The sequence below is a fragment of the Galeopterus variegatus genome, unplaced genomic scaffold (genome assembly GCF_000696425.1).
Source record: "Galeopterus variegatus unplaced genomic scaffold, G_variegatus-3.0.2 Scaffold2969, whole genome shotgun sequence".
Lineage (NCBI taxonomy): Eukaryota > Metazoa > Chordata > Mammalia > Dermoptera > Cynocephalidae > Galeopterus > Galeopterus variegatus.
The window spans coordinates 1-27992 of NW_007729080.1; the positions used below are offsets into that span (position 1 = coordinate 1).

At 43.2% G+C, this 27992-nt stretch overlaps 1 protein-coding gene across 1 annotated transcript; it reads left to right on the forward strand.

The window, feature by feature from the left end:
• Positions 1-5190: 5190 nt before the first annotated feature.
• TLN2 (talin 2) lies at positions 5191-27992 on the forward strand. Its single transcript, XM_008583569.1, has 7 exons — positions 5191-5291; positions 6327-6451; positions 17933-18058; positions 20522-20584; positions 20676-20903; positions 23728-23853; positions 25460-27992. Exons 1-7 carry the CDS (start codon positions 5285-5287, stop codon positions 25586-25588), a joined length of 804 nt encoding a protein of 267 aa, XP_008581791.1. The 5' UTR covers positions 5191-5284; the 3' UTR covers positions 25589-27992.

The following is a 27992-nucleotide window of genomic DNA, read 5'->3' on the forward strand; positions in this document are numbered from 1 at the left end:
TTGCTATTTGCTGGTTCATGGTAGAGGATTTGATTACAGGGCAAGAAGCAGCTACTTTGCCTCTGCAGCAATCACAGTTCAGTATTTCTGCAAAACCACAATATGAGATTTTTGGCACTATCAATAGCAGAACTTTACTTCAGGTCTGTCTGTTGCCTGCTGTTAGAAATCGTGTTGACTTAATGGCAGAATAAAAATAGAACTTTCTCTCCTGCCTTATCTTAAGCGAGGGTACTTTAACATAGGGCTGTTCACTGTCTTAGAGGACTGTAGTGGACACAGCAGTACTACTTCCTCTCTCTGCATCAAGGGTTCTTAAAGGCTTTAATAATTTCACTTTGATGATTTAAGTGATTTTCCCCCCCACATCCTTAACCTTTTTTCCAGTTTTATGGAGGCTTAGCTAATATGCAATAAACAATACATATTTAAAGTATACAATTTGAGTACTGACTTATGAATACATCTGTAAAAGCATCACCATAATCAAAATAGTGAATATATCCATCACCCCTCAAAATTTCCAGGCAACAACTACTGATCTGCTTTTTTTTTATTATAGATTTGTTTGCATTTTCTAGATTTTTCTATAAATGGAATCACATGACATCTACTCCTTTTGTCTGACTCCTTTCACTCAGCATCAGTAGTTTTAATTCCATCAATGTCGTTTCATGTATCAATAATTTGTCTCCTTTTATTGCTAAGTGGTATTCCGTTGTATAGATATGCCATATGCCATAACATGTTTATCCATTCTCCTGTTGATGGACATTTGGGTTGTTTCAAGGTTTTGATTATTACAAATAAAGCTTCGAGAACATTCATATACAAGTCTTCGTGCCAGTATGTGTTCATTTCTCTTCAGTACATACCTAGAAGTGGAAAGTTAGTGTCATAGGGTAGGTTTATGTTTAACTTTTAGGACACTACCACATTGTTTCCTAAAGTAATTGTACTATTTCACATTTCCACCTGCAGTGTGTGAGTTCCAAGTGCTTTTCCATGTTTGCCTTCTGTGTATCTTTGGTCAAATGTCTGTTCAGATCTTTTAACTATTTTTTATTGGGTTGTTTATCTTATTATTGAGCTTTATAATTCTTCCAATTTTCTAGATACAAGTTCTTTGGTAGATATACATTCTGGAAATCGTTTCTCCCAGGGTGTGTCTTGTTCTTTCATTTTCATAACAATGTCTTGCAGGGGCAAGGGAGACAAATGTGTATTATAAAAAAAGAAAATGACAGCACTAGAGAGGTTAGGGAAGAAAATGATGTTCAGAGAGAATGTGGATAAATTTGAAAGTAAAACCAAAATACACCTTTTATACCTCAGTTATTAAGTATTTAGTATGAACTGATATTAAACATTTAGGATGAACTAAATGTTTCTTTTGCAAAGGTCATCGAATTACTTTTAGGGTTATATCCCAGCTTCCTGTTATTCATTTGTTTGCCATGTTAATGCTCTTCTTTTAAACAACCTTACTGAGATAGAATTCACATATGACAAAATTTACCCACTTAAAATATATAATTCATTGCTGTTTGGTATATTTAAAGTTGTGCATCTGTCATCATAATCTGATCTGAGAACATTTTCGTCACCCCCAAAAGAAAGCTTGGGCCCTTTAGTAGTCCTGCCCCATTCTTCCCACCGCCCCCCACTCCTAGCCCCTCACAGCCCCTGATCTACACTCTGACTCTACAGATCTGCCTACTCTGGACTATCCATACAAATGGATTCATATAATATGTCACCTTTTGTGACTGGCCTCTTTCATGTAGCATAATGTTTTTAAAATTCATCTGTGTTGTAGTATGTATCAGTACTTTATTCCTTTTTATGGCTGAATAATATTACATTGTATGGGTAATGGTCTTTTGAAAATCAAAAGCTTTTAATTCTGATGAAGTCCAATTTATTGATTTTTTTTTTCTTTTGCAGTCTGTGCTTTCAGTCATCTATTTAAGAATATTTACCAAATCCAAGATCACTATGATTGTTTTCCTTTGTTTTCTTCTATATAGTTTTAATTCTTATATGTAGGTTTATAATCCATTTATAGTTCATTTACATATATGGTGCATGGGAAGGGTGGAGGTTCCTTTTCTCACATGTGGCTGTCCAATTGTTTCAGCACCATTTGTTGAAAAAGTTATCCTGTTTCTAAAGTTATCCTAATTCAAAGCTATCCCCGTTGAATTAAAGTTGCCTTAGCACCTTTATTGAAAATCAGGGGACCATGTGTATGAATCTAGTTCTGGACTCTTTTCTGCTCTGTTGATCTGTATGTCTATATACCCATATCATCTTGTCTTGATTAGTATATCTTTATAAATCTTAAAACCAGTTAGTTTAAAACTTGCAAATTTGTTCTTTTTCAAAATGGTTTTGGCTATTCTAGCTCCTTTGCGTTTCATATACATTTTAGGATAATCTTGACAATTTTTTTTTTTTTAACTGTTGGGAATTTGATTGGGATTGTGTTGAACCTATACATCAATCTGGGAAAAATTGACATTTTGACAATATTGAGTCTCCTGATCCATGAACATAATATATATCTCCATTTTTTAGGTCGTCTTTACTATTTCTCAACACTATTTGTAGTCTTTAGTGTTCAGGTCTTGTATATCTATTGTCAAATTTAACCCTAGGGATTTAATAATTTTATGTTATTAGAAATGGTATTGCTTTTTTAAAATTCCAATTCCCAATTATTTTTTGCTAGTATGTAGAAGTGTAACTGATGTATATATGTTGACCTTATATCCTATGACTTTGCCAAATTCACTTATTAGTTTTAGAAGTTTGTTTTTGTTTTTTTACAGATTCCTTAGAATTTTCTATATGGATGTTCATGTCATCTGCGAACAAAGACAATTTACTTCTCCCTTTCTGTCTGTGTGTCATTTATTTATTTTTCTTGACTTATGGCACTGGCTGGGAATTCTAGTGCATTATTGATAGAAGTGTAAAAATAAACATCCTTAGCTTAGTGTTGATTTTATAGGGGAAAACCCTCAGTCTTTCGCCATTAAGTGTGCGTGTCTCCACCATACCTCTAACCCTTTGTTTATTCATGTTGTGTTGGCCACTGTAAAGAAGCCATTTAACAATACCTATGAACTGCTTAGCTGTTCAGACCCTGAGCCATAACTATTATTTGCCTAGTGGTCTTACAGCATATATTGTTTCAGACAAATATGATGCAAGCCTTTTATAGTTTGGTGGTGGCAAGTACCATCATCTGAGTCTAGATCAATGGTTCACAACTCTGGCTACATATGAGAACCTCCTGGAGAACTTTTAAAAATCCAGATGCCCAAGTCATATGCCAGACCAACTCTATTAGTAGACCTTTATGTGTATTAATTTATATGATCTGACCACGACTTTTAAAGAAAGGACTGTTGTGCCATTTAGTAGATAAATAAAGAGGCTTAGAGAAAGGATAAGTAACTGGACCAGGGTTACACAGGTACCCTGACTCCAGAACCCTACACTTAACTAAACTGCCTGCCCACTGGCTGTGTTAGAAGGTAGCACTTACCCCCCTTCTCTCTACCTCTTCGTGGTTCTAGTGTTCTTTTGGAACTGAGCTACAGAAGCAGTTACATTAGGACTTGTTGTAATGGAGTGTTGATCTGTTTTTCCCTATTTATTCAGTTGCTTACTCATTCACAGGTCTGTCCTAAGTTCTTAATATCTACAGAATGATATGTGTAGATCTTAGCAGGGGAGAATAAGGATAATAGCAGGTGGAATCATAGAACAATAGCAAATATAAAATAAATGTAAAAGATCACAAGAGGAGGGAGAGGGAGGACACATGCATGTGAAGTAATGCTCAAAGATCACGACTCATTGGTGTGAGTGTATAACATGATGCCATCGTATACTGGTGTGTCTGGGCTGGTCACAGTGTAACCCATTAACTCCTCCCACCCAGTTTTTACAAGGATTGCCTTATAGTCATGGTCCAAAGGGGATGGGCCTAGGGTTCAAAAGCCATTTCTTCCAGACTCCTGAGAAAGACTTTGCTACCTGGCCAGGTATAAAAGGGTGTGGGTCACCAAGAAGGGAACTACCATTTACTGAATGTCTGCTGTGTTCCTGACATTGTGTGAGATATTTCCCACGTGTTATTCTACTCGACCTTTACGCCAGCCCTGAGGGATAGGCGTTATCCCAGTTTTACAGATGAGAAAACAGCTTCTGAGGGGGTCAGTGATCACAGCCCAACAACACACAAAGCCAGGTTTGAACTCAGGTTTGTCCGATTCTAAAGCCCCTACCCAGAGGCTCCACAGTTGTCCAGAGACAGACAATAGTTGCACTTTTCTCCTGACTATGTTCACATTTCTAAATCTGAAGATTACCATTGTGAAACGTGAGGAAGAGATGCAGAAAAGTGTTGAAAGAGGAATTTCAAAATGAGGAAGGAACAGGATGGCGTATATCAAAATTCAAATCCATGATAAAGATGGTGAGGGGTTTGCATCCCATTTCTTAGTTCCATTCTTGGATGAATTTTAAAGGAAATCATCTGGGGATGTTCTTTAAATTGGATTGGTGTTTGGGATTTCCACTACTTTTTTTAATCCTTAAAAAGCTAAAAAACAATTTAAAAAACATTTGAACTAGTTCAAAAGAGGGCAAGTCCAAACTTTCACAGGAGAGCTTGCAGTCAAAATCCTGGAAGTGGATTGTTTTTTTCAGGGGCAACCTTCCCAATCAGTTGTTACTCACTTAGATTTTGTCTCCACAACCCCATCTGAGTCACACATCTCCTCTGATCCCACATTTGTTTTATCACAAGCACTGGCTGGCCCATGACTTGGGGCTTTTGTGTTCACTCATAACTTTCTTACACTTTGGGGAATTTTCATGCACATGTATTTGTTTTGTGTACAAATAAAGGACAAATAAGGACTTTGTCTCTTTTATGATCTTTGAGAACTATGTCAGAAGGGACATTAGAGGCATCCCTGGTTCCTAACTTTTCATTTCTCACATGAGGAAACTGAAGCCCAGTGTGTCTTGAGTGTTTCTCCCTGAGATTGCGATGTCACTTTGGGACAGAGATGCAGCTTAAAACCAGGACTTCGGCCTCCTGCCCCCTAGTAACTGCCACATTGGTTAGCATCCTCCTTACATTTGACCTGTTCTTCACCTGTAGATTCTGCAGAAACCCACCCCAGAACTCAAGCATCAACTGGCTGCTTTCTCCAAGCGAGTTGCCGGCGCTGTGACTGAGCTCATCCAGGCAGCGGAAGCCATGAAAGGTAGGTGGGATTCTCTCATCTCCTCTTGTAGGGCACCGCTTGAAGGCAGTGCTAATACAGCCAGCTGAGCAGAGGAGAGGCACAGCCAGTGCCGGCCCTTTGTTGGCAAATGCAGTCAGAGGGAGTCCTTTCTTAAAGGTGAGGTACTTTCTTAAAGTAAATGGGTATAGAGTTAGATTTTTTTTTTTTTTTGTCCTTTTTGAGACCGTCCGCACCGCGCTCAGCCAGTGAGCACTGTGAGCGCACCGGTCATCCCTATATAGGATCCGAACCCACGGCCTCTGTGCTCCCAGCGCCGCACTCTCCCGAGTGAGCCACGGGGCCGGCCCTAGAGTTAGATTTTAAAAGTAACATCCTCCTTGAAGCAAGTCTTTTCTCCGGTCTTTGTAATAGCTACTTCAACTTAAATGGTATAATCCATCCAGAACTGCTCACTTCTCTTAGGAGTCCTGCCATTTATTTTTATCTGCACTTTCATTCACCAGGATATTTATTCTCATTCAAAGAATACCTTTATGTTTAGAGAGCAGCGCTATCTGAATACTTTGTTTGCACATTCCTTCGTGCTTATATAGAAGCCATCAACTCACCAGCGAAAGGTTTTCTTACCAATTTCCCTTCCTTTGAATTGAGATGAGTGGCTGTTCCTCATGTGTTCCCAGGAGAAGGGAATGGCAAATCTCTATGTGGCCTGGAGTCTCCTGAGAATGCTTGCTTCAATTCATGAGCTTGAAATTAGAAGTCAGAGTAAGGCTGAAGCGTTGGGCCGTGAGATCTTCGTTTTTGAAGCTGCTGTTGATGACTGCTTCTGTGGCAGGGCTATACACACAACTGACTTAGAAAACCAGGACTAGCTCTCCCCTAGCACCCCCACCCACACGTCTAGATGGCTTTTATGAGCACTAGAGAAAAGGTCCCTTAGGACAATGCAGGCTCATGGGGCCTCTCTGCTTGTAAATCTGTATATTATTTGAAATAAATGATTGTCCTGAGGTCTGCAGCTACCAAGAATGACTTCTTTTGGACTGATTTTAGGAACAGAGTGGGTGGATCCAGAAGACCCAACCGTCATTGCAGAAACAGAATTACTGGGGGCTGCAGCATCCATTGAGGCTGCTGCTAAGAAGTTAGAGCAGCTGAAGCCAAGAGCAAAACCAAAAGTGAGTGTTCATTTATGGTTGCTTGTCTGATGTCACTAGGTCTTCCCGTGGGTGGCTGGGAAATGGAGCTTAGGTGTGCTGCAGGGAGCTTGTCTCCTTCCCCATGGTTAGACTAGCAAGCAGCAACCTGCTCTACCTGCCCAGCACCTTTGCACAGAGTATGGGGGAAAAAAACAGTGGGTCTTTCAAGTTAACCACCCAGAAAAATACCTCTGAGTATCAAGAGGAAGAATCAGGGCATTGATAATCTTGATGTAGTTCCATTTTATAAATCAGGTGTTGGATATCTCCTGTCAGAACTTCCTGTTACTGCATATGAGATTGTCAGCCTTCAATTTTCTGGTTTCTATTATGCTTTCTATGGAGAAATAGTAATGCTAGGTCTCTCCTTTTTGTAGAATCAACAGAAGGCAACATGAACCTCAGAAGTGCACCCATTAATAGACTTTTTCAGTGCATGTTAGAGACGGGTTGGCTGGTGTGTTTTTCCCATCTATGTTTGTCATCTAGATAAGTGTTTAAGACCTAAGATCATGCGTAGGTGTTAAGAGAAATAGTTACTTAAAAGAAAGAGATACTTTTAGATGGGGAGTAGATAGGACACTTTCTAAATAAAGTGGCCGTGAGCTAGTGCTGTCTCCAGGGGCAAAACCCACCCCTGTTAAGAAGCTGTAACCTCCCACCTCACCCCCAGTGGCTGTCTTCGGCAGGAAGACGGTGGAACCAGGGAAGGCCTCTGTTTTTTCCTATTCGAGCATATTCCTCTGATACCCAAATATATTAGGAAATAAAATCTGGCTCTTTCCCTAAAAAAAAGAAAAAAGTTGGATCCCCCAGTTTGGGGAGTTTTATGCCTAAAATTCTACCTTATTTTTTAAGACCAAAGGATGGAGTTTGAGCTCTGAAATATACCAACTGCTCAAAAGCAGTGCCTGGGCCAATGTTGTACGTAAAATAGACTTGAGCATGTACTGAGTCCATTAAGCTTGGGAATATTCTTAAAACCTTTGAGTCCTTAGAACCTGTCTCCAAATAATCACTCTAGGTTTGGTAAAGGCATTTAAAATTTTCTCATCGAGATGGAATTTAAGAGTTTGGGCTTCTGATAGTTGGGTTTACAGGGTTCTCTCTGCCAGCTCCTAACATGAAGGTCTTAGGTTGTCTGGTATTGTCAGTCTTTTTCTTCTGAACTTAAGAGCTATATGTGGGTGTAAGGACAATTCCATTCTCTGGTTGTGGCTTCGTTTCTGCTTTGTAAATCAAGTTAATCATTGATGAAAAATGTACTTTAAACTTAAGAATCAAACATTGAGTAAGACTTAGAGATTTGGTGCTCTCCATTCTCTGGTTGTGGCTTTGTTTCTGCTTTGTAAATCAAGTTAATCATCGATGAAAAATGTACTTTAAACTTAAGAATCAAACATTGAGTAAGACTTAGAGATTTGGTGCTTAATTTGTTTTTCGTTTTCCTTATCTGATTATTCCAAATGGCCTCTCTTGCGAAAGGTCCTGTCTGCTAATGCTGAAGCCCTGTCAGTTGACACTTTTGGAGTCACTCCTGGAGAATTAGCCTGGTGCTGATTTAATATTAACGCTTCACCATATTCTAAGAGCTCCCATTCCCATGTCTGCCCTTCTGTTCTTCTGTGGGGTCCTTCTGAGCTCTTGTCTGTCTTTGAATCCTGATTTCCCACAGTTGAATCATTTACTTCATGATTCTTGATTAGGATTGTTGTTAAACCAATTAAATGAGATAATGTAAGAACAAGAGCACAGCACCTGACATACAATAAGACTCAGTAAAAATGGTAATTCTGTCACCATGTTGTCATCATTATCACCAAAAACATGCTTCTGGGATTTTTATCTTTTGTCTTGATTCAGTTCCATTTTATAAATCAGGTGTTGGATATCTCCTGTCAAAACTTCCTGTTACTGGATATGAGATTGTCAGCCTCCAATTTTCTGCTTTCTATTATGCTTTCCATGGAGAAATAGCAATGCTAGGTCTCTCCTTCAAAAAGGAAACATGAACCTCAGAAGTACACCCAGTAATTCTAAAATAAAATTATTCTGTAGGCCTCTGAGAAAGGAAAAACAAAAAGCTTGCATTAATTGAGTGCCAAGCAATGTGCCAGCCAGTCTTCTAAGTACTTTACATGAATTAACTCATCTGATCCTTGCAGCAAGTCCATGAGGAATCAGAGGAGCCAAGAGGTGAATTAACCTTGGCAGGATCTGACCACCACGCCTGAGGGGGGGGAGGGTGGTGCATGTGGACTCTGGTGGCAGTTTCAGTTCATACCAGTTCCCCTTTGCTCTCTCCATTGTCAAAGGAGGCTGGTCTCGTTCCACAGGGGCTGTTTGTGGTTCGCCATTAATCCCACCTCTGGGAATCTGTCCTGATGAGGAAATCCAAGAAGGGAAGAAACTTGTGTGCGTGTCAGAAGGTTGTTCCTTGCAGCTTTGTTTGTATTAATGAGAAATTGGATGTGACCCATGTGTCTCCTTGAAGGAATATTGTGCAGCTACTAAAGTAATGGTTTCTAGAACTGTGTAGCATCAAGAAGATGCTCATGGGCCGGCCCGGTGGCGCACTGCTACAGTGCTCCGCTTGGGAGCGCGGTGGCGCTCCCGCCGAGGGTTCGGATCCCACATACAGACCGGTTCCCGCTCACTGGCTGAGCGAGGTGTGGGAGCAACACCGAGGGTTGCGATCCCGTTGCCGGTCCCCGGTCCGGTACGGGCGCGACACTGAGGGTTGCGATCCGTTGCCGGACACGAAAAAAGACAAAAAGGAAAAAAAAAAAAAGAAGATGCTCATGATATATGACTTGAAGGGGGAAAAAACAGGATGCAGAATTATGTGCTCATTATTATTGCAATTCTTAAAAAAAAAAAAAACTTGCCTATGAAGGAGATAAGTAGGGGATGTACAAGAATGATGTTGGAATTGGGATGATGGAAGGGTCTGTGTTTTAAAATTTTATAGAACAGTGTTTTTAAAATAACAGCACTTTAAAAAATAGTGATCATTACTGATATGTCTGGTAAGGACCCCCCACAGTATTCTTGCTCGGATCATCTAGCATTTGTATTTATACTCGTAGTGAGGGTTTTTATTGAATGCTGAGAAATCCTTAACATGACTGATTTGAGCCCCACCTTGAGGATGCCTACCTCAGGTTGTTCCCATCATATTAGGAAAGGTACGTAGTACTTCTAGAATGGTCTGAAGTCTTTCTCTGCCTGATGACCAGGGGCTCCCTCCACATGGATGTGATCTGTAAGACTGTTTTGAAGAAACCATGAACTCAAACCGTAGTTTTTGTGCCTGTCTAGAAGGACAGTCCACTTTGTGATAACTTCTGCATGAAATAAAATCCTTGCCTTTATGAAGGAATTTATTTCCCTAGTTAAAAAAAAAAAAAATCTGATACCAAAACCAACCATTCTTTTGAGGTTAATTGCTTCTCTCCATCCTCTTCTAATACCTTAAAAAAAAAAAAAAATCCCCGGGATACTGTAAATAAATAATTGTTATTACATTCCTGTCCCTATTCTGATACCAAAACCAACCATTCTTTTGAGGTTAATTGCTTCTCTCCATCCTCTTCTAATACCTTAAAAAAAAAAAAATCCCCGGGATACTGTAAATAAATAATTGTTATTACATTCCTGTCCCTATAACTCTACTCGCCCTTACACATACCTGCACACACATACACACGCCCATATACACATCCTCAGTATAAAATGAATATGCCTTCCCACTGGAACTGGGGAACATTTGCACTGCTTTGAGGAATAGTTGTGGGAAGGGGCAATGATTTTGTTTAAATTGCTCGACTCACCGCATTCTCAGGTTGCCTGTTTTAAAAGGGGAATGGTCCGTGGTTCATGAAGATGAGTCTGCTATATTCCCACCTCAGGCCCTTAAAATTTAAACAACTCCTTTTGCCTGGAATCTCCCAGACATAAATGATGAACAAACTTGCACTGTTGAATCCACCTTTTGCTTGGGAAAATGGTATAATGGCCAAACAAGAATGTCAGTGCCCTGGTGCCTGTGCTGACAGTATTGCTAATGACGCCGTTTCCACCCATACAGACACACCCGTGCTCCAGAGACAGGTATCGGAGATGCTGCAGTGGCGACCACCCCCTGCAGCTGTAACCTTCAGTTCTGTGCCTATTCTCGAGCTCAGTCAAACCTGGATGCCTTTTCTGCAGGCCTCTGTGTGATATGTTTGATATATTAGGTTGTTATTTAATCCAACTATATATCAAACATATTCCTACAGTGTCTTGCCCTGTCTCCGGGGGTCCTAATAAAGTTTATAAGGCAACAGGAATATGTTAAAATCACAAGTAGATTTAGAAGACGGAGCACCCATTATATCTCATTATGTTATATTCTATTTCTTCTTATAGTTTTCGAGACATGTATCAGTATTACTACATTACTTGTTTATTATAGAAACAAATCATAATTATCAATGTTTCATAAGAGCTTGAGATATTTTGTGTAGCTTAGTTTTGTGTAGTGATGAATCATTAAGGAATGTGCTTGGTGGAAAAAAATAGAAGATTCCATCCCATGTCTGTGACATGGGATCATGTCTGTGACATGGGATAAAGGTCAGGATTACAACCTCCAAACACATCTAGATTTATATTTCATTTTCCTTCATTTTTATCCTGATCTTCAATTTAAAAGTTACTAAATTTCATGATCAAGTTTTCAGTGAAAATTCAAGGAGCACAAATCAATTATCTGTAACTTTCCTTTCCACTGTAGCAAAATATATAAATCAAATTGGACATACCAGCCATATGGACGGTGAGTCACTAGGCTTTGTACAAACCTTTGTTAGGACTAAATATATGTAATAAAGATAATGTAATGTAGACTATACTCTGTCTGTTGGATTTCCTGTTATAGGTTAACTTGTCAGCAGAGGTTGATAATATTTAGAATAAGCCAACAATCAGAAAGTTAATTCCATAGCCTAATTGGCTGCAGCAGGAAGTTTGGGATTATGATATAGAAAACATTTCTTCTGGTACATAACAACCTTCTTTTCTTGGTTTTGACCTTTTCCTCATAGAAAAGCCTGTGAGATATATGTGCATTCATTGTAAGTTCTCCCAACAAAAGACTGTGAACATTGCTTTCTGGAAAGAGAACTATTGTGTTCCATAGCTCAGTGTTTTGGAGGAGAGAAGTGGTGCTCTTCAGACGAGCGCTCCTGAGTATACATATGTAAGCAACACCCCAACACAGGTGGGGAGCGTGAAAGCCTCCCCTGGCAGTGTCTAGAAGTCATTGTCAAGTTGCTTACAGGTGAATGCCCAGTGACATCACAGCAGCAGAGAGGTGGTGACAGAGGACAAGACATGTAGCGTTGGAGTCTTGACTTGTGGAGGTACCAAGTAGAATGAGTCCCCAGAGTCCTTTTCCATTGAGGAGTGGTCTGTGTGTGACAGCAGGCATTGTCAGGCAGGTGTAGAGATGCTGCCACAATCAACCCCACCTTTACACAGGCAGAGAACCTCAGTTTTGGTTTTGAGTCCAATTAAAGTTGTGTGACCTGACAAATGGCCGTGGAAAAGAGACAGCAAGTTATCATGAGTAAAGGCAGGCATGGTCTGGGAGGACCTTCAGATGAATCCCTTTTGTTTAAATTGATGTGATTTCCTTGTTTCTTTTGGTAATCTTGTTGTTGACCAGCGTGCCCTCTGCACTAATTAATATGGCAAATGGGAAAAGACAACCAGATGTTCAGGGAGAAGGAGAAAATATAGCATTTTCTGTGTGGCTAAATTGTGGGCTTTGAGCTCACACGACACCAATTGGTTCCAGACCAGGAGACATGTAGGGTGTAAAAAGTAAAACTGTGTGCGGAACACAGCACACGTTCCCAGGGGACTCCTCGCCAGTGTAGACCAGTATGTTCTTGTCAAATTCTCCTCAGACACACAGTATTTATATCAAAGGGGCTTAAGATGTAGCTAATGTATCTGATTAAATCTTTTAAAGAATTCTGTTATATTTTCTTTGTCCGTGCTTCCTATATAGATATCTAAGTGTCCCCCACCTTTTTTCTTTTGAGACCATGACAAAATCTTTAGGAATTTTTCCATCCAACAGAAATAGTGATTAAAAGATCTTTTCAGTAGTATTATTTTACATTTTGAAAACAAAAATGAAATAATAAAGCAATGGATACAATGAGAAAACCACTCCCAAGATACTATTCATGCAAATTTCAATCTTTTCTAGTGGCTGCTGCATGAACTTGCATTTACTCCACATCTGGATGCTAAGGGTGGTCCCTCCCCAGTCACAGCCATAACCACTTGGCAGTGCTTTCTCTGTCACCTACTTTATCTGTTTACAATCCCCCTGGGACTTTCCCTGAGACCAGGCCAGATGTCCAGATCTGGGCCGTTGGCACTTCCAGTTGTTCTGGAAATTTACCTTTTGTTAGAACTAGTTAAGGTGGTGATCCTAAGGCCAACCCACCCATGGGCCCTCCAGAAGTGAAGCTGATCTATCTCTTGCATAGTTTGGGTCTTTGGACAGAGGCTCAGGCCTCCCCCTAGGCACCTCTCAGTTCAATACCAGAAGCAAGCTGGAAGCAGCCAGACCCGCTACCAAAAAGGAGAACATGGCTGCCTGTTCCCATCAGGCATCCAACTGGCAGGAAGATGCTTGCTTATGTGGCGGGAATTCTAAGTATTGGCCTTCTTTTTTCCCTCGGGACATTTAAATTATATGCAAAATGTTCACACTTGCCAAAGAATAAATTATAGCCAAAATTTAAACATGGCTGCCTGTTCCCATCAGGCGTCCAACTGGCAGGAAGATGCTCGCTTATGTGGCAGGAATTCTAAGTATTGGCCTTCTTTTTTCCCTCAGGACATTTAAATTATATGCAAAATGTTCACACTTGCCAAAGAATAAATTATAGCCAAAATTTTTGTTATAAGTTTACAATGCGCTATGACCTTGTTTCTAATAGCAAGCATCTAATAACAAGGCTTTCAGTAACACACAGGACAGCACGATCCCTAAATGGAGAGATGATACTGTGAGTTGTTCTTTGGTTTATGGAGCCAGTTGTGAGATAAAAGCTACCCTTGGGGTTTATCTCCCAACAAGGCAGTCCCTCAAAGGAGGTTTTCAGGGAGGGTGGTAAAAGTCAGGGCAGTGACCCTTCGGCCACCTTTTTGCCTACAACTCCTTCACCTTCAGGATGATTGGGGGAAAGGGTCGCAGGGACGTGATGCACACAGAAACGCGTAAGGAAAAGGACCATGGAAGGAAATGCTCTTCCCCTGCCCCATACTTGCCGAGAACTGTCAGGGAGGTCAGTAAAGACACTGCAGGACAGACGCAGGCCGCTCTGAAGAGGAGGCCAAGAAAGAAGATGGAAGAGAAAAAGTAGTTCTTACTTATTTTATCAACACCTTCTAAGAAAAGTTTAATTTGCAGTTGTGTGTCTAAGCTAAAGGACCAGGAGGGTTTAGTTGCTCCTCACATTATAAACAGAAAACTGATACACCAATTGCTGGAGAAGGGCGGCAAAGACACTGAAGTCACATGGTCGAAAGACAGCAAATGACTGAATCCCAGATTGTCCAGTTCCTGCCCGGGTGCTGAGGAAGAATCTGGAAGCAGTGCCCATCCATACCATGCATTACTTCGTTTATCTTTGATTTGGGTGGTTTATTTATTATTATTTTAGGTTGTAACCCAAAATGTTATGTAGAATCTTTATTGTAATTATGAGTGTGAAACAGGTTTAGAGAGAAACAGACTAGTTTAGCTCAAAGCCTGAAAAACAATTTTTAAAACCACACAAAAAAATATGTAGTAGTAGGAATAATAATGAAACTAGTTGCCAGTAGTTCCTGAGCATCTACCGTGAGTCAGTCGTGCTTTACATAACTGTTTACTGTCACGACCCCATAAGATAGGTAGGAGGGAAAGTAGGTTTAGAAGATGAATGGATGGCTGCGAAGATTGTGTTCTCAGAGTCCCTAAAAGGCCAAAAACCAAAATAAAAATGAGGAAAGGCCTTCCGTTTTTCCTCTCACCTTTCCTATTCCAGTGGGACCTCTAGCTCCCGAAAGTTTAGACCTATCAGAGTAAAAATAGGGGGTCTCACCCGAGTGTGGGAAGCAGGCAGGAAGGGAGCCAGCCCAAAGTGTAGCCTCTCCCAGGAAGGATCTCACCAGGCCTCTAACCTTCTAAAAGGGGAGAAGATCAGCAAGCAGGAAAAGTACCAACAAAAGGGTGCTTTTTTTTTTTTTTTTTGTCTTTTTCCGTGTCTGGCAACGGATCGGAACCCTCAGTGTTGCCCCCGTACCGGACCAGGGACCGGCAACGGGATCACAACCCTCGGTGTTGCTCCCGCGCCTCGCTCAGCCAGTGAGCGGGAACCGGTCTGCATGTGGGATCCGAACCCTCGGCGAGAGCACCGCCGCGCTTCCCAAGCGGCGCACTATCCAGTGCGCCACCGGGCCGGCCCCCAAAAGGGTGCTTTGACCTTTCTCAAGGCTATGAAAAAGCCCAGGTGAGGATAAATCCATCCTCAGCTGGAGTCTGCTAGACAGTTCAGGAAAGGCAGAGTTGCCAGGAGCGAGCAGTGACCTGGCCAGTAGCCTTTCTGGGTGGAGGGGACTGGGGAAAGGAACACTTGAGCAAAGGATGCGAAGACAGCTTCAGCACTCAGAGGTGGCAGCTCACACCGTCATTAGGCAGAGCAGATTCTTACTTTGTGCATCTGTTAGCTCTTTTCCCAGCACTACTCTGTTAAGTAAGAGCACTTCTGGGTAAATCCCGCTGCGTTGACATCTGTATGTGCATGATTAAATGTCACAAACTGTGGATGCCATTTGAGAGATACAGGCAGCATGTACACTTAAAAACCCATGGCCTTAAGTAGGGCGGGAGCCAGCACTGTAGACGTGTAACCATCCCCCGTGGCTCAGGGTGGACGGTTAATGTTACGGATGCTTACTCCGTGGATTCCTCCTTCTCGTACCATGTACACTGTCCTCTGGCTGAACTCTGGAACTTGGGACTCACGTTGAATGGATACATTCATTCAGCAAACATTTATCACAAGGGCTTTTCTGCCTGATTCTGTGCTAGAGAAACATAAATTGATTAAAACATAATTCATGCCCCAGAGGAGATCCCAGGCCAGTAGGATTCGGTTAACTGTTGTTTGTTATCCTTAGCCTAGGCCAGCATTTCCCACAGAGTAGTCCCATAAACCACCTCCTTTGGAAACAGATTCCCGGGCCCCACCCCAGGCCTACTGTGAATCAGCATCTGTGCCTTTAACCAGATCCACAGGTGATTCTGCAGCCAGGGCTGTCTGTTCAGCTTGTTTAATGAAGGTGTTTTCTTAAGTTCATTGCCTTTGCTTGAGGCCAGTAGTTATAAAGGAATATAAATAGCCACATGCATAGGATTAGTCATAATCTTTAAAAGATTATTTTGTCAATCTTAGTGGATCTTTACACGATCCACTTGTTTGGGGTCAGGAGTGAGTCTTCCATGAGCCAGAGGGACAGATCAGACTGACCTGGGGCAGGTCAGTGAAATGTCTCAGCTAAAGAGGATTTTAAGAGACCACCCACCCCCACCTCTCTGATGAGGAGATGAGGGTGACCCCCCCGTGGCAGAGCCTGACCTCAGTGGCTCCACATTCTCCACCAGGGTTCCTCCTCCAGACTCCCAGCTGCGGTGAGGATCGTTCTGTTAATAAGTCAGGGTCATTAAATACACACACACGCACACACACACACACACACACACACGTACGTACATACCAGAGCCTAATGTAATTTATTCTGGACCTATGTATAATAGTACCTTTTATGCCAGAGTTTCTTGTGATGAGTCGTTTTTGTATTTCAGTAAACAAATTCTATACTCCACCAATCCAAAGTGAATCCAATGGAACTGAAGCCGTTTCTGTCCTGAATACTCTTAGAGCAGGACTTTGTCAGAAATAAGAAAGAACATACAAGTTCTGTCTTAGAACTTCTAAAATGCTGCCATTGTTCTTCAGATCCACTAGATGTGCATTGAAATTTTATTTTGGTAATATGGGTTGTAAAAAAAAAAAAAAGATTGGCATCTCCCATGGTTCAAGATGTGACATTAAGAATAGGGATCTGGAAAAGAACTGTGTCCGTCCTATCTGATGTTTTATGTGAGACTATTAGCAGGCTGACTTTGAACCTCTGGAATGAAGTCATTCCTCACTAATGCCCTAAGGGGTGGCCTAGGCTCATAAAAGCCATCATTTGGAGTCAGAGAGGTTTAGGTTTGATTCTTCACACTGCCACATGACCTTGGGCCCAGTACTTCACCTCCCTAAGGCTGAAGGCACTTTAAAAAATGTATTGCTGTTAAACAACATTACGAATATGTTTAATGCCACTGAATTGTACATTTAAAATTGGTTAAAAGGGAAAATTTAATGTTACATATATTTTACCACACATACAAAAAAGGTATTCCTATGCCTGATGATCATCTCTTAATGCCTGAAATGTACCAGCCACATCTTCAGCATTCTGTGACCTAAGGACAGCTTAAGCAGGTTGACCTGGAGTCAGAATGTTAATGCAGGGGAGCTTGCAGGTCATCTAGTCTGACCACCCCAGACTGTGATACTGTATTCCAACCAACCTGGGACAATGGTCTTTACACTTACCCCATGTCCCCAAAGCTTCTCTTTAGCTTCCTAAGCTGTTTTGGCAGCAGAGGACATGGTGCTGGTAAATTTAGACCAGAGCCCTAACGGCCTGCCATCATCTACACAGTGGTGTCCGTCATTCTTCCCGAGGTGGAGCCATGCCTCGGGTGTCCAGTGACTGAACAAGTTCCCCCTCGGTTTCTTTTCCACCACTGGGCAATCTGTGGTTGGTGTATAACTTTCTGTGCTCAGCCACAGAATGGAAATGCTATTTTGCTTTTGTTTTCACTCAAGAAAAATAAGACTTTTCCGAACTAGGAGCTATCTTTCCTTTTTTCAACACATTTGTGAGCCTTAAGCTCTGGAAGAGTGTGCCACAGCCCACTGTTTTGACTCTGATTATTGATTATTTTGATTTTGGTTATTGATGCTGCTAGAACCATTGGAGTGTATTTTATTCACAGTGAATTCATGTCCTATTAAACATTCTGGTCTGGAAAAATAGTCTTAGAATGTCCTGATTTAACATTTGTGTGGAATGTCAATGCTAACAGCTTTTACCTTTTAGAGGGGGGGAGGGGGGCACCAGATGGAGAGGCGTCCTGACAGCTTAGGCCTTTCTGCCCTGGGTGTGGTTTGTCATCAAAAAGCAATAGGCAGATGAAGAGCCAGGTGACCAAGCAGTAAGTAGTTTGGCGGAAAGAGCCCTGCATGGATGTGAATTGCACGTGATGCTGTTTTCTTTTGATTATAGCAAGCAGATGAGACCCTGGATTTTGAAGAACAGATCTTGGAAGCTGCTAAGTCCATTGCTGCTGCCACAAGTGCCCTGGTCAAATCGGCTTCAGCAGCCCAGAGGGAGCTGGTGGCCCAAGGAAAGGTGGGTAAACCCAGCTGGCCAAGCGTGGGACACTCACAGGGGCAGAGCCTCTGAGGAAAAGTGGGGAAGACCTTTGGCCTGACCAAGGAAACGTGCGGTGTGCCTTCTCCCCTGAATCACCTGTCATTGCCCCGACCGACTGAGAATTCTATGTGCTTAAACTTGACTGCCAGAATATAAGGTTTGGCTTCTCCTCTGCTCCTTGTTATGGAAAGCATCCCATTCTAGGAAGCAATTGGGGCCTGAACAAGACGTTTATATTCCCACTGTACGTTAGGCTACTTAAACATGTAAACTGTCATATTTTCCTGGTGGATGGCTCTATAACACCACAGTCAGAGGCTTTATAATACCACTTTCCAACTCCAAATGGCTCCATTTGTTTTTTAGGACTGTTGAGCTGAATCCTGTCCAGCTTTGCAGTTAGCACTTAACTGAGCCTATTGGTCAAAAGGCCAGTCTGGTTTTAAATCTGAGATTTCTTAAATCTGCTTCATCTCCAGTCCCCCATTCCATCTGCATTAGCATAAAAGCATAGTCTTTTAATGATTCAAAGGATTAATAGTGCATTAGACTAATTCTGGATATGGCACGATCTTCTAATTTAAAATATTCCATGTGTCCTGTTATTCCCACACAGCATGGAACCATCCTATCCAAACTGTGTCTTACAGACAGAGCTTCTCAAACGTAGAGGCACTGCAGGAACCTGTTAGGTTGTGGGTTTGGGAAATTTGGTCACGATTATTGTCAGTCATTTCTGTTTGATATTAAAAGGCCCTTGCTGTCAGTGTACAAAGAGATGGACATGATTGTGTCTTGACCTAAGAACTTGTAGTATAGACGAAATTATGCCTGACCAGTGGCTGTGCCTCTTCCTCCAAGAAGTCTCTTGTGGGCTTAGCCATGTTTTGGTCCGGTCCACATTCCTTAACGTCTGTTTCTAAACCATTATATGGTATGTTGGTCAATACTGACATGCATATGTCTCCCCACCTGGCCTGCGAGCTGTCACTTTATGTTCCTCCTTTCTCCCCTGTAGATCCAGCAGAGTGCTGAGCTTGTCAGGTGTGATCAAGTTCTTGTTGACCGGTCAACATGTAAAGATCACAAATGGATTGTGATCAGAACATCCTACCTAAAAGTTTAAGTTTATTTCAACACGGATAAAGGGCTGACTGTGTGCCAGACACATTGCTAGATACTAGAGAATCTAACTTGAATATGGTAGAGTCCCTGTCCCCCAAGGAATTTATATGTCCAAGCATTTAAAATGTAAGGGAGGCTCAGCTGAACTTGGGTGAAGTATAGGATAATGTGCAGGACCTTGGGGTTTTACCTGACATTTCAGCAAGCCCTGATGTAGGGGCTGTAGTTGCTGACAATCCCCAATTTCATATGCAGACTGAGATACTCATCTGTCACCTCACCAGGCACCTCCCACAGCGTGAGGTATTTCCTCCCTTTCCTCCCAAGGCTACTCCCTCCAGATCTGGACAAAACATGTTTCACTTATTGCCGTGATTTCTAAATAGAAACAGAGACTCATCTCAATTCTAGCCTTTTAGTTCTCACTCCTGAAAAAATGGTCTTTATTTCCTAAGACAAGAACTGGTGTTCAATTGTGCGGAAGGAGATGAACCTCCTTTTTTTTTTTTTTTAAACAGCTGGTAGCCTGGTTTTCAGGGTCAGTAATGGGGAGAATTTAAGTTTCCGCTGGCCCTGGAAAGAGGAGGCCTGGGTGGCTCCCTCATTTGAAATGGGGAAGGGTCAGCAGAGGAAGTAACATGTAAAGACAGCCCTGAACCATCCTTCCTCAGCCATTTCCCATAAATGCAGTACCTGGCAGCTGAACAAGGCTGTTGTGATCACTTCTCATTGCTCTGTGTGGCCCGGGTGAACACCAGCCAGGATGTTCATCTCAATTCTAGCCTTTTAGTTCTCACTCCTGAAAAAATGGTCTTTATTTCCTAAGACAAGAACTGGTGTTCAATTGTGTGGAAGGAGATGAACCTCCCTTTTTTTTTTTTTTTTTAAACAGCTGGTAGCCTGGTTTTCAGGGTCAGTAATGAGGAGAATTTAAGTTTCCGCTGGCCCTGGAAAGAGGAGGCCTGGGTGGCTCCCTCATTTGAAATGGGGAAGGGTCAGCAGAGGAAGTAACATGTAAAGACAGCCCTGAACCATCCTTCCTCAGCCATTTCCCATAAATGCAGTACCTGGCAGCTGAACAAGGCTGTTGTGATCACTTCTCATTGCTCTGTGTGGCCCGGGTGAACACCAGCCAGGATGTGCCGTGCAGTCTTGGCATGGCCGAGGCTTGCTGCATTCCCTGGCATGTGCTGCTGGTGGGAGTCACCGAGTGGTGCTGTGTGTCTAGTTCCAGGGCACGGTGGGGTATGAGGGGCTGCAGGTCACCTGAGGCCTGCCGGCTCTCAGTGCAGATTTCTCACTTCTGCTCTCTAGGTGGGCTCAATCCCTGCCAATGCCGCAGATGATGGACAGTGGTCACAGGGGCTGATTTCTGCTGTGAGTTGCCTCCACCTTCCTCCTCATTTGCTTTTTGGATCCCCTGAGGGGATTTTGGGCTTTGGGTCACTTCTCTGTTGACTGTCCCCAGGCCCGAATGGTGGCAGCTGCGACCAGCAGTCTCTGTGAGGCGGCTAATGCCTCTGTTCAGGGACATGCCAGTGAGGAAAAGCTCATCTCATCTGCCAAGCAGGTTGCAGCTTCTACTGCTCAGCTGCTTGTAGCCTGCAAGGTGAAGGCCGACCAGGATTCAGAGGCCATGAGGCGGCTACAGGTAATGGTCACTGATGCTGGTGGGAAAATACTCCTGTTGGAGCGGGTAAGTGTCACCAAAGGGGTCAGTCTCACTTGCTTGGCATGACCCACCAGGCCTTCCATCAGCCAACTCTGTCCTACTTTCCAGCCTCATCCTCTACCACGTGTGCCCTGCATCCTACACCCGCTGCCACCAAACTGACATTCTGCACGTGTGCCTTGGGGCCCTCACTCACCTAGAATGTCCCAGCCCTCCTCCCCACAAGCCCAACTGGCAAACTCCTGTTAGTCCTTCATGACTCATCTTCAAAGTCACCTCTCCTGAGAAGCCCTCCCTGACTCCTGGGATTCAGGCAGCTAGTCCCTCCTCTGTCCTTCCAGAGTCCCTGACTAGACCACTCTTATGGTTCCTGTCACATGGTATCACCGCACTTATTTTTGTGACTGTCTGTGACAAGGCCATGAGCTTCCTGGGTGCAGGTAGCACATTTTTATCTTTGCATCTCTCCCACCTAACACAGTGGCTGTTTCAGATGAGGCCCTCAATCAGTGTCTGCTACAGAAAAGAGTGGAAGGACTGAGGAATTTATGTGAGACTGTTGCTAAGGTTTCCTAGAACCCAAAGAACATGTTTATGAAGGTGACAAGTCCTTCCCAGTGCATATACATTTTCCTGATTGTTTTAATCATAAAAATATTTTAAACATGATGAAGGAAATGTTTGAAAAAGTCACATAGCCTCAACATCTTCATACATCAAATGTTGTCATTGTTTTCTATTCCTGTTTTTAATCTACGTACAAAATAATTTTGTCTCGTTGTAATCATAGCAAGATTCATTCTGCTTTCTTTTCACTTAACACTTTGTCATACATATTTTTTCCTTGAAGGCAAGGCTCCATTAATTTCTCTGTGCAAAGCTAACTGGTCCATTCTTCATGAGGCTCATTTTAATGATTGCATGATTTTACATCCAGTGATTATGCCAGAATTTCTGTATATTTTGGACATTTTATTTGTTTTCAGTTTTCTAGATTTACATTATTATGTATTATGATACAGATTGTTTATATTGCTAAAATAAGTTTATGTAAGTCATGAGTAAAATCATAAATGGCAAAAATGTTTGAACAGTTTACCAAAATTCAGAATTCCTGTTTTGTTTTGGAAGACCTAAAGTGCATTTCTGTTTGGCTCTCCTGAGCCTGTCTCTGACCCACCTCCTTCACCTACATTTGGCCCCTGGGATAAACCCGAGGGGAAATTAAGGAGCTGCACATTTGTGAGTGTGTGATTCCTGGGTTCAGGGGACCCTTGTAAGGAAAATATCCTGAGTTAAGGGAGACCTGGGTTCAAGTCCTGCATCTGCCATGTATTAGGTGCATGATCTTACACAAATTACTCAAAACTTCACCGACCTTAGTTGCTTCATCTGTAAAATGGGGATAGAGATAGCCACACTGACTCTTTTGAGGCTCAAACAGGATAACACATATGAAAGTGCTTTTTTACGTTCTAAGGAATTACCCAGATATAACAGAGTGTCACTCTTGTAATCATCATTGCTAATTTAATTGGTCACTGCAATGTCATGTCTGAGTCCCTTACTAATGACTCAGGGATTCTCTGAGGCTAGACATACCCATGTTTGGATCCCAGCTCTACAACTTACTAGCTACAGGATCTTAGATAAGTTCCTGAACCTCAGTTTCCATATCAGAAAGGTGGACTAATGATTTCTGACCTCATAAAGACCTTTGGAGAATAAGCTCATATGACTGCTTGCCAAATATTAACGGGCTTCCCCTTCCCTTGTGCAAGCTCTTGTAGTCCCATTGTTCCCTTTAGATCATCACCCGGATGAGCCGGTTAACTTTGAGAAGAACTTTCAACTTTCTGATAGCTAACCCTCAAGCACAAGCCCTTGACTCTGGGGTAGGGGGCTGGGTAAGGAATGCACAAGGTTTAACAAAGCCTTGACCACCATCAGGAGAAAATCCCAAACCTCAGCTGGCAGAGAACAAGTCCCTGGGGCCATGCTTAGTGAGCATTAACAGTAAGCCAGAATGGGTGGTCACCTTTAATGAAGATGTAGACTTCACATTGAAAAGCTTTTCTTTACCTGTCTCTAGTAATTGCCATGTCCTTGAGCCCACAGTGTAAAGCCCAGCTGTGACCCTAAAAGTATATATGTAAAGGACTTCCTTACTATGAGGCTTCCAGCCCTGTCGTGCAGGGGTATATGCGCCCTCGCTTGTGATTTCTTATTTTATTCCCTCAAAAAGCCTTCTGTGAGTGCCAGGTGTGGGCAGCCAGTTGCCAGATGCTGGGGAGGCAAAGATTCAAGTCACTGCTCCTGCCCTCCAGCTGCTCACTGCCCAGGAGGGAGACAGGCAACCACGAGTGTGGTGACGGCTGCAGAAAAGACAACACAGAGCACTCTGAGAGCACTGAGGGGGAGGATGTATGTAGGGCCAGGACAGGAAAAAGTGATGTCTGAACCAAGTTCTCAGGTATGTGGTAAATTGGATGGAGGCAGCAGGAGATAGTTTTGTAGGCCAAGGAAGCAGCCCCTGAGTATGCTTCTGCTAACACACGTGTCACATTGCTACAACGACTTATTTAAACAATTGTAATTCTCCTGAGAAGTGTGGGTTTCTTGGGTGATAGGAACTGTGTCTCATTCGCCTGTGATTAGATAGTGGCCAGTGTTGGTGGAATTGATGGATAGATGGACATGTGGATACTCACTGGCTAGGGAGAACATCTGTGTGATAATTGAATGATAAACTGACTCACAGTCTCATGAACTGTGCCTTCATGTCTGTTCTTGCCAGACCAAAATGGTTATTTCTAATGATATAATGTGTGTTTTGTTCACTCTCCAGGCAGCAGGAAATGCTGTGAAAAGAGCTTCAGACAATCTTGTTCGTGCAGCCCAGAAGGCAGCTTTTGGCAAAGCTGATGATGACGATGTCGTAGTGAAAACAAAGTTTGTGGGGGGCATTGCTCAGGTTTGTGATTAAATCCAGAACAGTGCTTATTCCCAAGATGAGTGTCATGCTGTAACAGAGACACAGAATAACAGTGACTTAAACGAAGTGGAAGTTTATTTCTCCCTCCTTTAACAGTCTGGGTGTAATCACTCTAGGGATGGCATGGTGATTCCATCATGTCTGAGACCCAGATTCCCAATGCCTGTTCCACCATCCCTGAGATGCTGTCATTGGACACTTGGTCTGTGACGGCTCAATTACCACCTCGGCTTTCCATCTAGCAGGAAGAGGAAAGAAGGGAGGGTGTGGCCCTGAAGTTGCATATATCACTTCCTCTCACATACCATTGGTCAGCACTTAGTCACGTGGCCAGCCTAGCTGCAAAGGAGGCTGGGAAATGTAGTATTCATATCTGTGTAGCCATGTGNTGGCCAGCCTAGCTGCAAAGGAGGCTGGGAAATGTAGTATTCATATCTGTGTAGCCATGTGCCTAGCTAAAAATCAGGATTCTATTATAGAAAAGGGAAGCCCAGAAACTGGAGGACAGCAATATTATCATTTAAATAAAATGATGCATTTGGAGCTGCAGCCCACTCCAGACATCTGGCCTACAGCAAGAATGAGTGTTTACCCTCTCCCAGAACTTTTATAAGAGGAGGTGAGATTCCGACTTACGCAGGATTATATTCTCATGCAATGGGAGTGAGAAGGAAACTCCAGGAAGTCAGGCTTGCAGTTTTTGATGTGTGTTAACATAAATCCATTATTCAAGAGTGGTTTTCTTACCAGCCAAGAACACCGAGGCCCCATTACTGAAGTTACTCATTCCCTGTGCCTGCCTTAGCTCTTTCTGACCCACTCCCTGTGTTTGCATATGTACTCGATGCATTTTTACCAGAGTGCATTTCTTAATTCACTAATTCCATGGAAATTTCACAAAGGAGAGTCTCTGATCAAATAAGTCTGGAAAATGCTGCACTCAATACCTCTACTCTGGTAACAACATTCATTAAGCCTGCTAAAGGCTCTGAAAAGGCCCACAGCAAATAAACCTGACTGGCTTTCTTGAACACAGACTTACCCTTTTCACACGATACCTATTAACTAGTATTTCTCAGATCATACCTTAGAAGCATAAAATAAACATATGAAAACCATCTAGGGGTTAAGGGCACCAGCTTTAGCTTTAAGCATAACTGGGCCAGGTCCTCCTCCACTAGCTGGGTGACTCCAGGGAAATGAACCCACATCTCTCAACTTCAGGCTCCTTATTGGAAAAATAGGACTTTCAGTGGGATGTATTTCCCAGGGTTGTCACAAAGATGATGGGACAATCCATGTAAGGCCCTTACACCAGAGCCTGGTGCATAGTAGGAATGCAGTAGATATTTGCTCTTAAATCAGTGGCCAGAAGTCAGCTTGTTTTCTTTGGTCAGCTGGGTCTTTGGTCTCAAAACCTAAACCATAGCATAGAGGCTTGTCCATGAGCTAAGAGCACTGTTCCCCGTATCCTGCTGTGTCCCACTGTAGCAGGGGCCATGGGAGCTCAGGAGGCAAGCCATCGTGGGGGACAACAATTTCTAAGAAAGGGTTAGATACATTCGGCTTATTGCTTTTCTTCTAGATCATCGCTGCCCAGGAGGAAATGCTAAAGAAAGAGCGAGAACTGGAAGAAGCAAGGAAAAAGCTGGCCCAGATCCGCCAGCAGCAGTATAAATTCCTACCCACCGAGCTGAGGGAGGACGAGGGCTAAAGCCAGAGCCGCGATGGCGAGCCCCAGGGGATGGTCGTTCAAGAACTGGACAGACAGTGTTCCCGAGAGGTGGGGCACTTACCTGGAAACTGCCTGCCTCCCCCTGGGGCGAGCCCAGAGCCCCGGGTGCTCGATGGCTCGTTCTCACTTCTCTGTCCTGTCGGCACCAGCTGCATGATCGTGATGTCACACGGTACAGTGTCCCACCCACTGCTCCTCCACCACCTCCCCTCATGCCTCGCTGTATCTCAGGAGAGAGGGGCGCACTTTTTGTGGACTGTTACCAAAAAAGAGAAGTCAGTATTATGTCGTTCTCAAACACTTTTGCTTTTGTTGGTCCTTCTCTAGGCCTGCTCCTGGGCCTCTTTGTAAAACCATAACAGGAAAAAAATAATGGCTCGGGGGCAGTCATTGATGTCATAGATCTTCATAGGTATTCTTCTCCCTCGCAGGAGAAGATGGAAGTTGGAGTTGGACACGGTTAATAAAAGCCAGAAATACAAACCCGTGTGGACTCCGGGAGGGTGACTCAGGTCCTCCTCCCATGTCTCAAGCACTGACTCACCCAGCGGGTGCAGAATTCCTGCTTGTGTTTGCACGCTTTCTTGCCTCAGTGTGTAAGCTCCTTGTACAATCTAGACCCATCTTGTACTCTGTGACCCAGAAAATTGAACAGCTATTTTTTTTTTTCCTCCATAACCCAAGGGGCAGAGTGGTGGGGGGCTGAAAGAGCTTGGTGAGCAGGGGGTGTAATAAAATATGTGGGCTCCTTACTGTGCAGAAGCTGTTTCAGTTCATACAGATTCATCCACCCTGACCCACAACCTCTGGGTGACAGTCATTGCGGTCCCGCCTCGTGAGCGTTCAGGGTGGGGATTCAGCTGGAATAAAGCAATTCCTCGGTGGCTCCATCTTCCAGGTCCCACAACAGTTTCCCTGCTCTCAAAATGGTCAGAATTCAGGATCAGAAGGCCATCTGTTTAAAAATATGTCACCTGTTCTCCATCCCATTTTTTCTATGTCTTAATATTCCTAAGGTCTAGATGCATCCTAAAATCGGTGTGAACCTTTGATTGGTTTTGCTTATTATCATGTAAGTGAAGACATATGAAGACATATTTTTTAGAGTCCATCTTCTGGATGCCACACTTCCCGAATTTCATATTTTTCCCGCTCATTCCTTTCCTCTTCTCTTTTCAGAGCCCTCTCCTGGGAAGGGCATTTTAAGACCTTGAATTTACCTTTAATCTGAGCCTTTACCCAAGACAGTACATGAAGGATGAATGGCTTGTGGGATAGATCCTAATGCCAATTAGCAAGTGTCTTTGGAAGAATTCAGGGGGGAAGATAAGAGTTAATGGAGGGGCATGGTTTTCAGAACTGCTCACTGTTGGGGGCGGTCCCCCTCCACCTCTCTAGTGGTGTGGTATCATCTCAGATTTCATCCACTGTGCAGTTTCAAAATGCCACCCACGGGGAAAAGTTGGTGCTTTAGTCATCAAAAGATGTCACCTTCAGACCTTGCCTGATGATCCTGCTTTAGCAAACCCCAGCCTGTCATGGTTTTAAAATATAATTAAGCTTTTGACAGCTTCCCATATTTATCAGATACATGTAAGTGCTGCACATATTAGAATGTTTTCCCAGACAAGCAGAAAGTTGGAGGAAATACAGTGTAAATGGAAAGCAAGTGGAGGGAGAGTGTGGGCAGTGAGGAGATGTAGGCACCAACTCTGAAGAGCAGGGGCTGGCAGAGCGCCGGCCGCGCAGGGGAAAGCTCATGAATCCTTGGCTCGCCCCGTGGAGTGCAGCTAGTAAGACTCTTCATACCTGCCCCAGGCTGGACATGCCGAGGAGGGCCACAGGGTGCTTTCTGAGCCTCCTAAGAGACCGCAAAGGCTCAGAATCAAGATGTGTTAATGGCCCCGTGTGGAAGGACTCTGGGGAGCACCTCTGTGGCCTCACCACCCCACCCTCTTTTCTTCTAGGCTATGCCCAGGGCAGCTGTCCCTCTTCCCTCCCATCTGTCCCCTGACACGTTCCAGTATCCCAGGAGCGAGGCAGGGGCAGGCAGTGAGTTCCCCATCGCTGCCTCAGTCATTTAAAACCTCTCCTGCATCTGATACCGGAAAAACCTCCGGAGACCAGCCAAATGGAAAGGCCTGTCCTTTACAACCTTAAAGAACAGGCATGGAACAAAGCTTATTTTTGTAGACTTCCATCAGTACCCTCCTGTCTGGAGTTTTTTGCTGCTAGGAGCTTTTTGGAAGTTGGTTCCCAGTTATGACCTCATGTGGTCCTGGTTTTTCATCCATCCCTTCCCCATCCACCCTGCCTTCGTGTATATGAATGGCCTCATGGCCAGCTTGGTCTTTTCTCATTTCATAAAATGGTTGAAAGGCTA

What these genes read in the sequence shown, in the direction of transcription:
- TLN2 (XM_008583569.1), top strand. An exon ending in CACAGGGGCTGATTTCTGCT is followed by an intron (nt 20,585 to 20,675) that starts GTGAGTTGCCTC and finishes GACTGTCCCCAG; the next exon opens with GCCCGAATGGTGGCAGCTGC. An exon ending in TTGTGGGGGGCATTGCTCAG is followed by an intron (nt 23,854 to 25,459) that starts GTTTGTGATTAA and finishes CTTTTCTTCTAG; the next exon opens with ATCATCGCTGCCCAGGAGGA.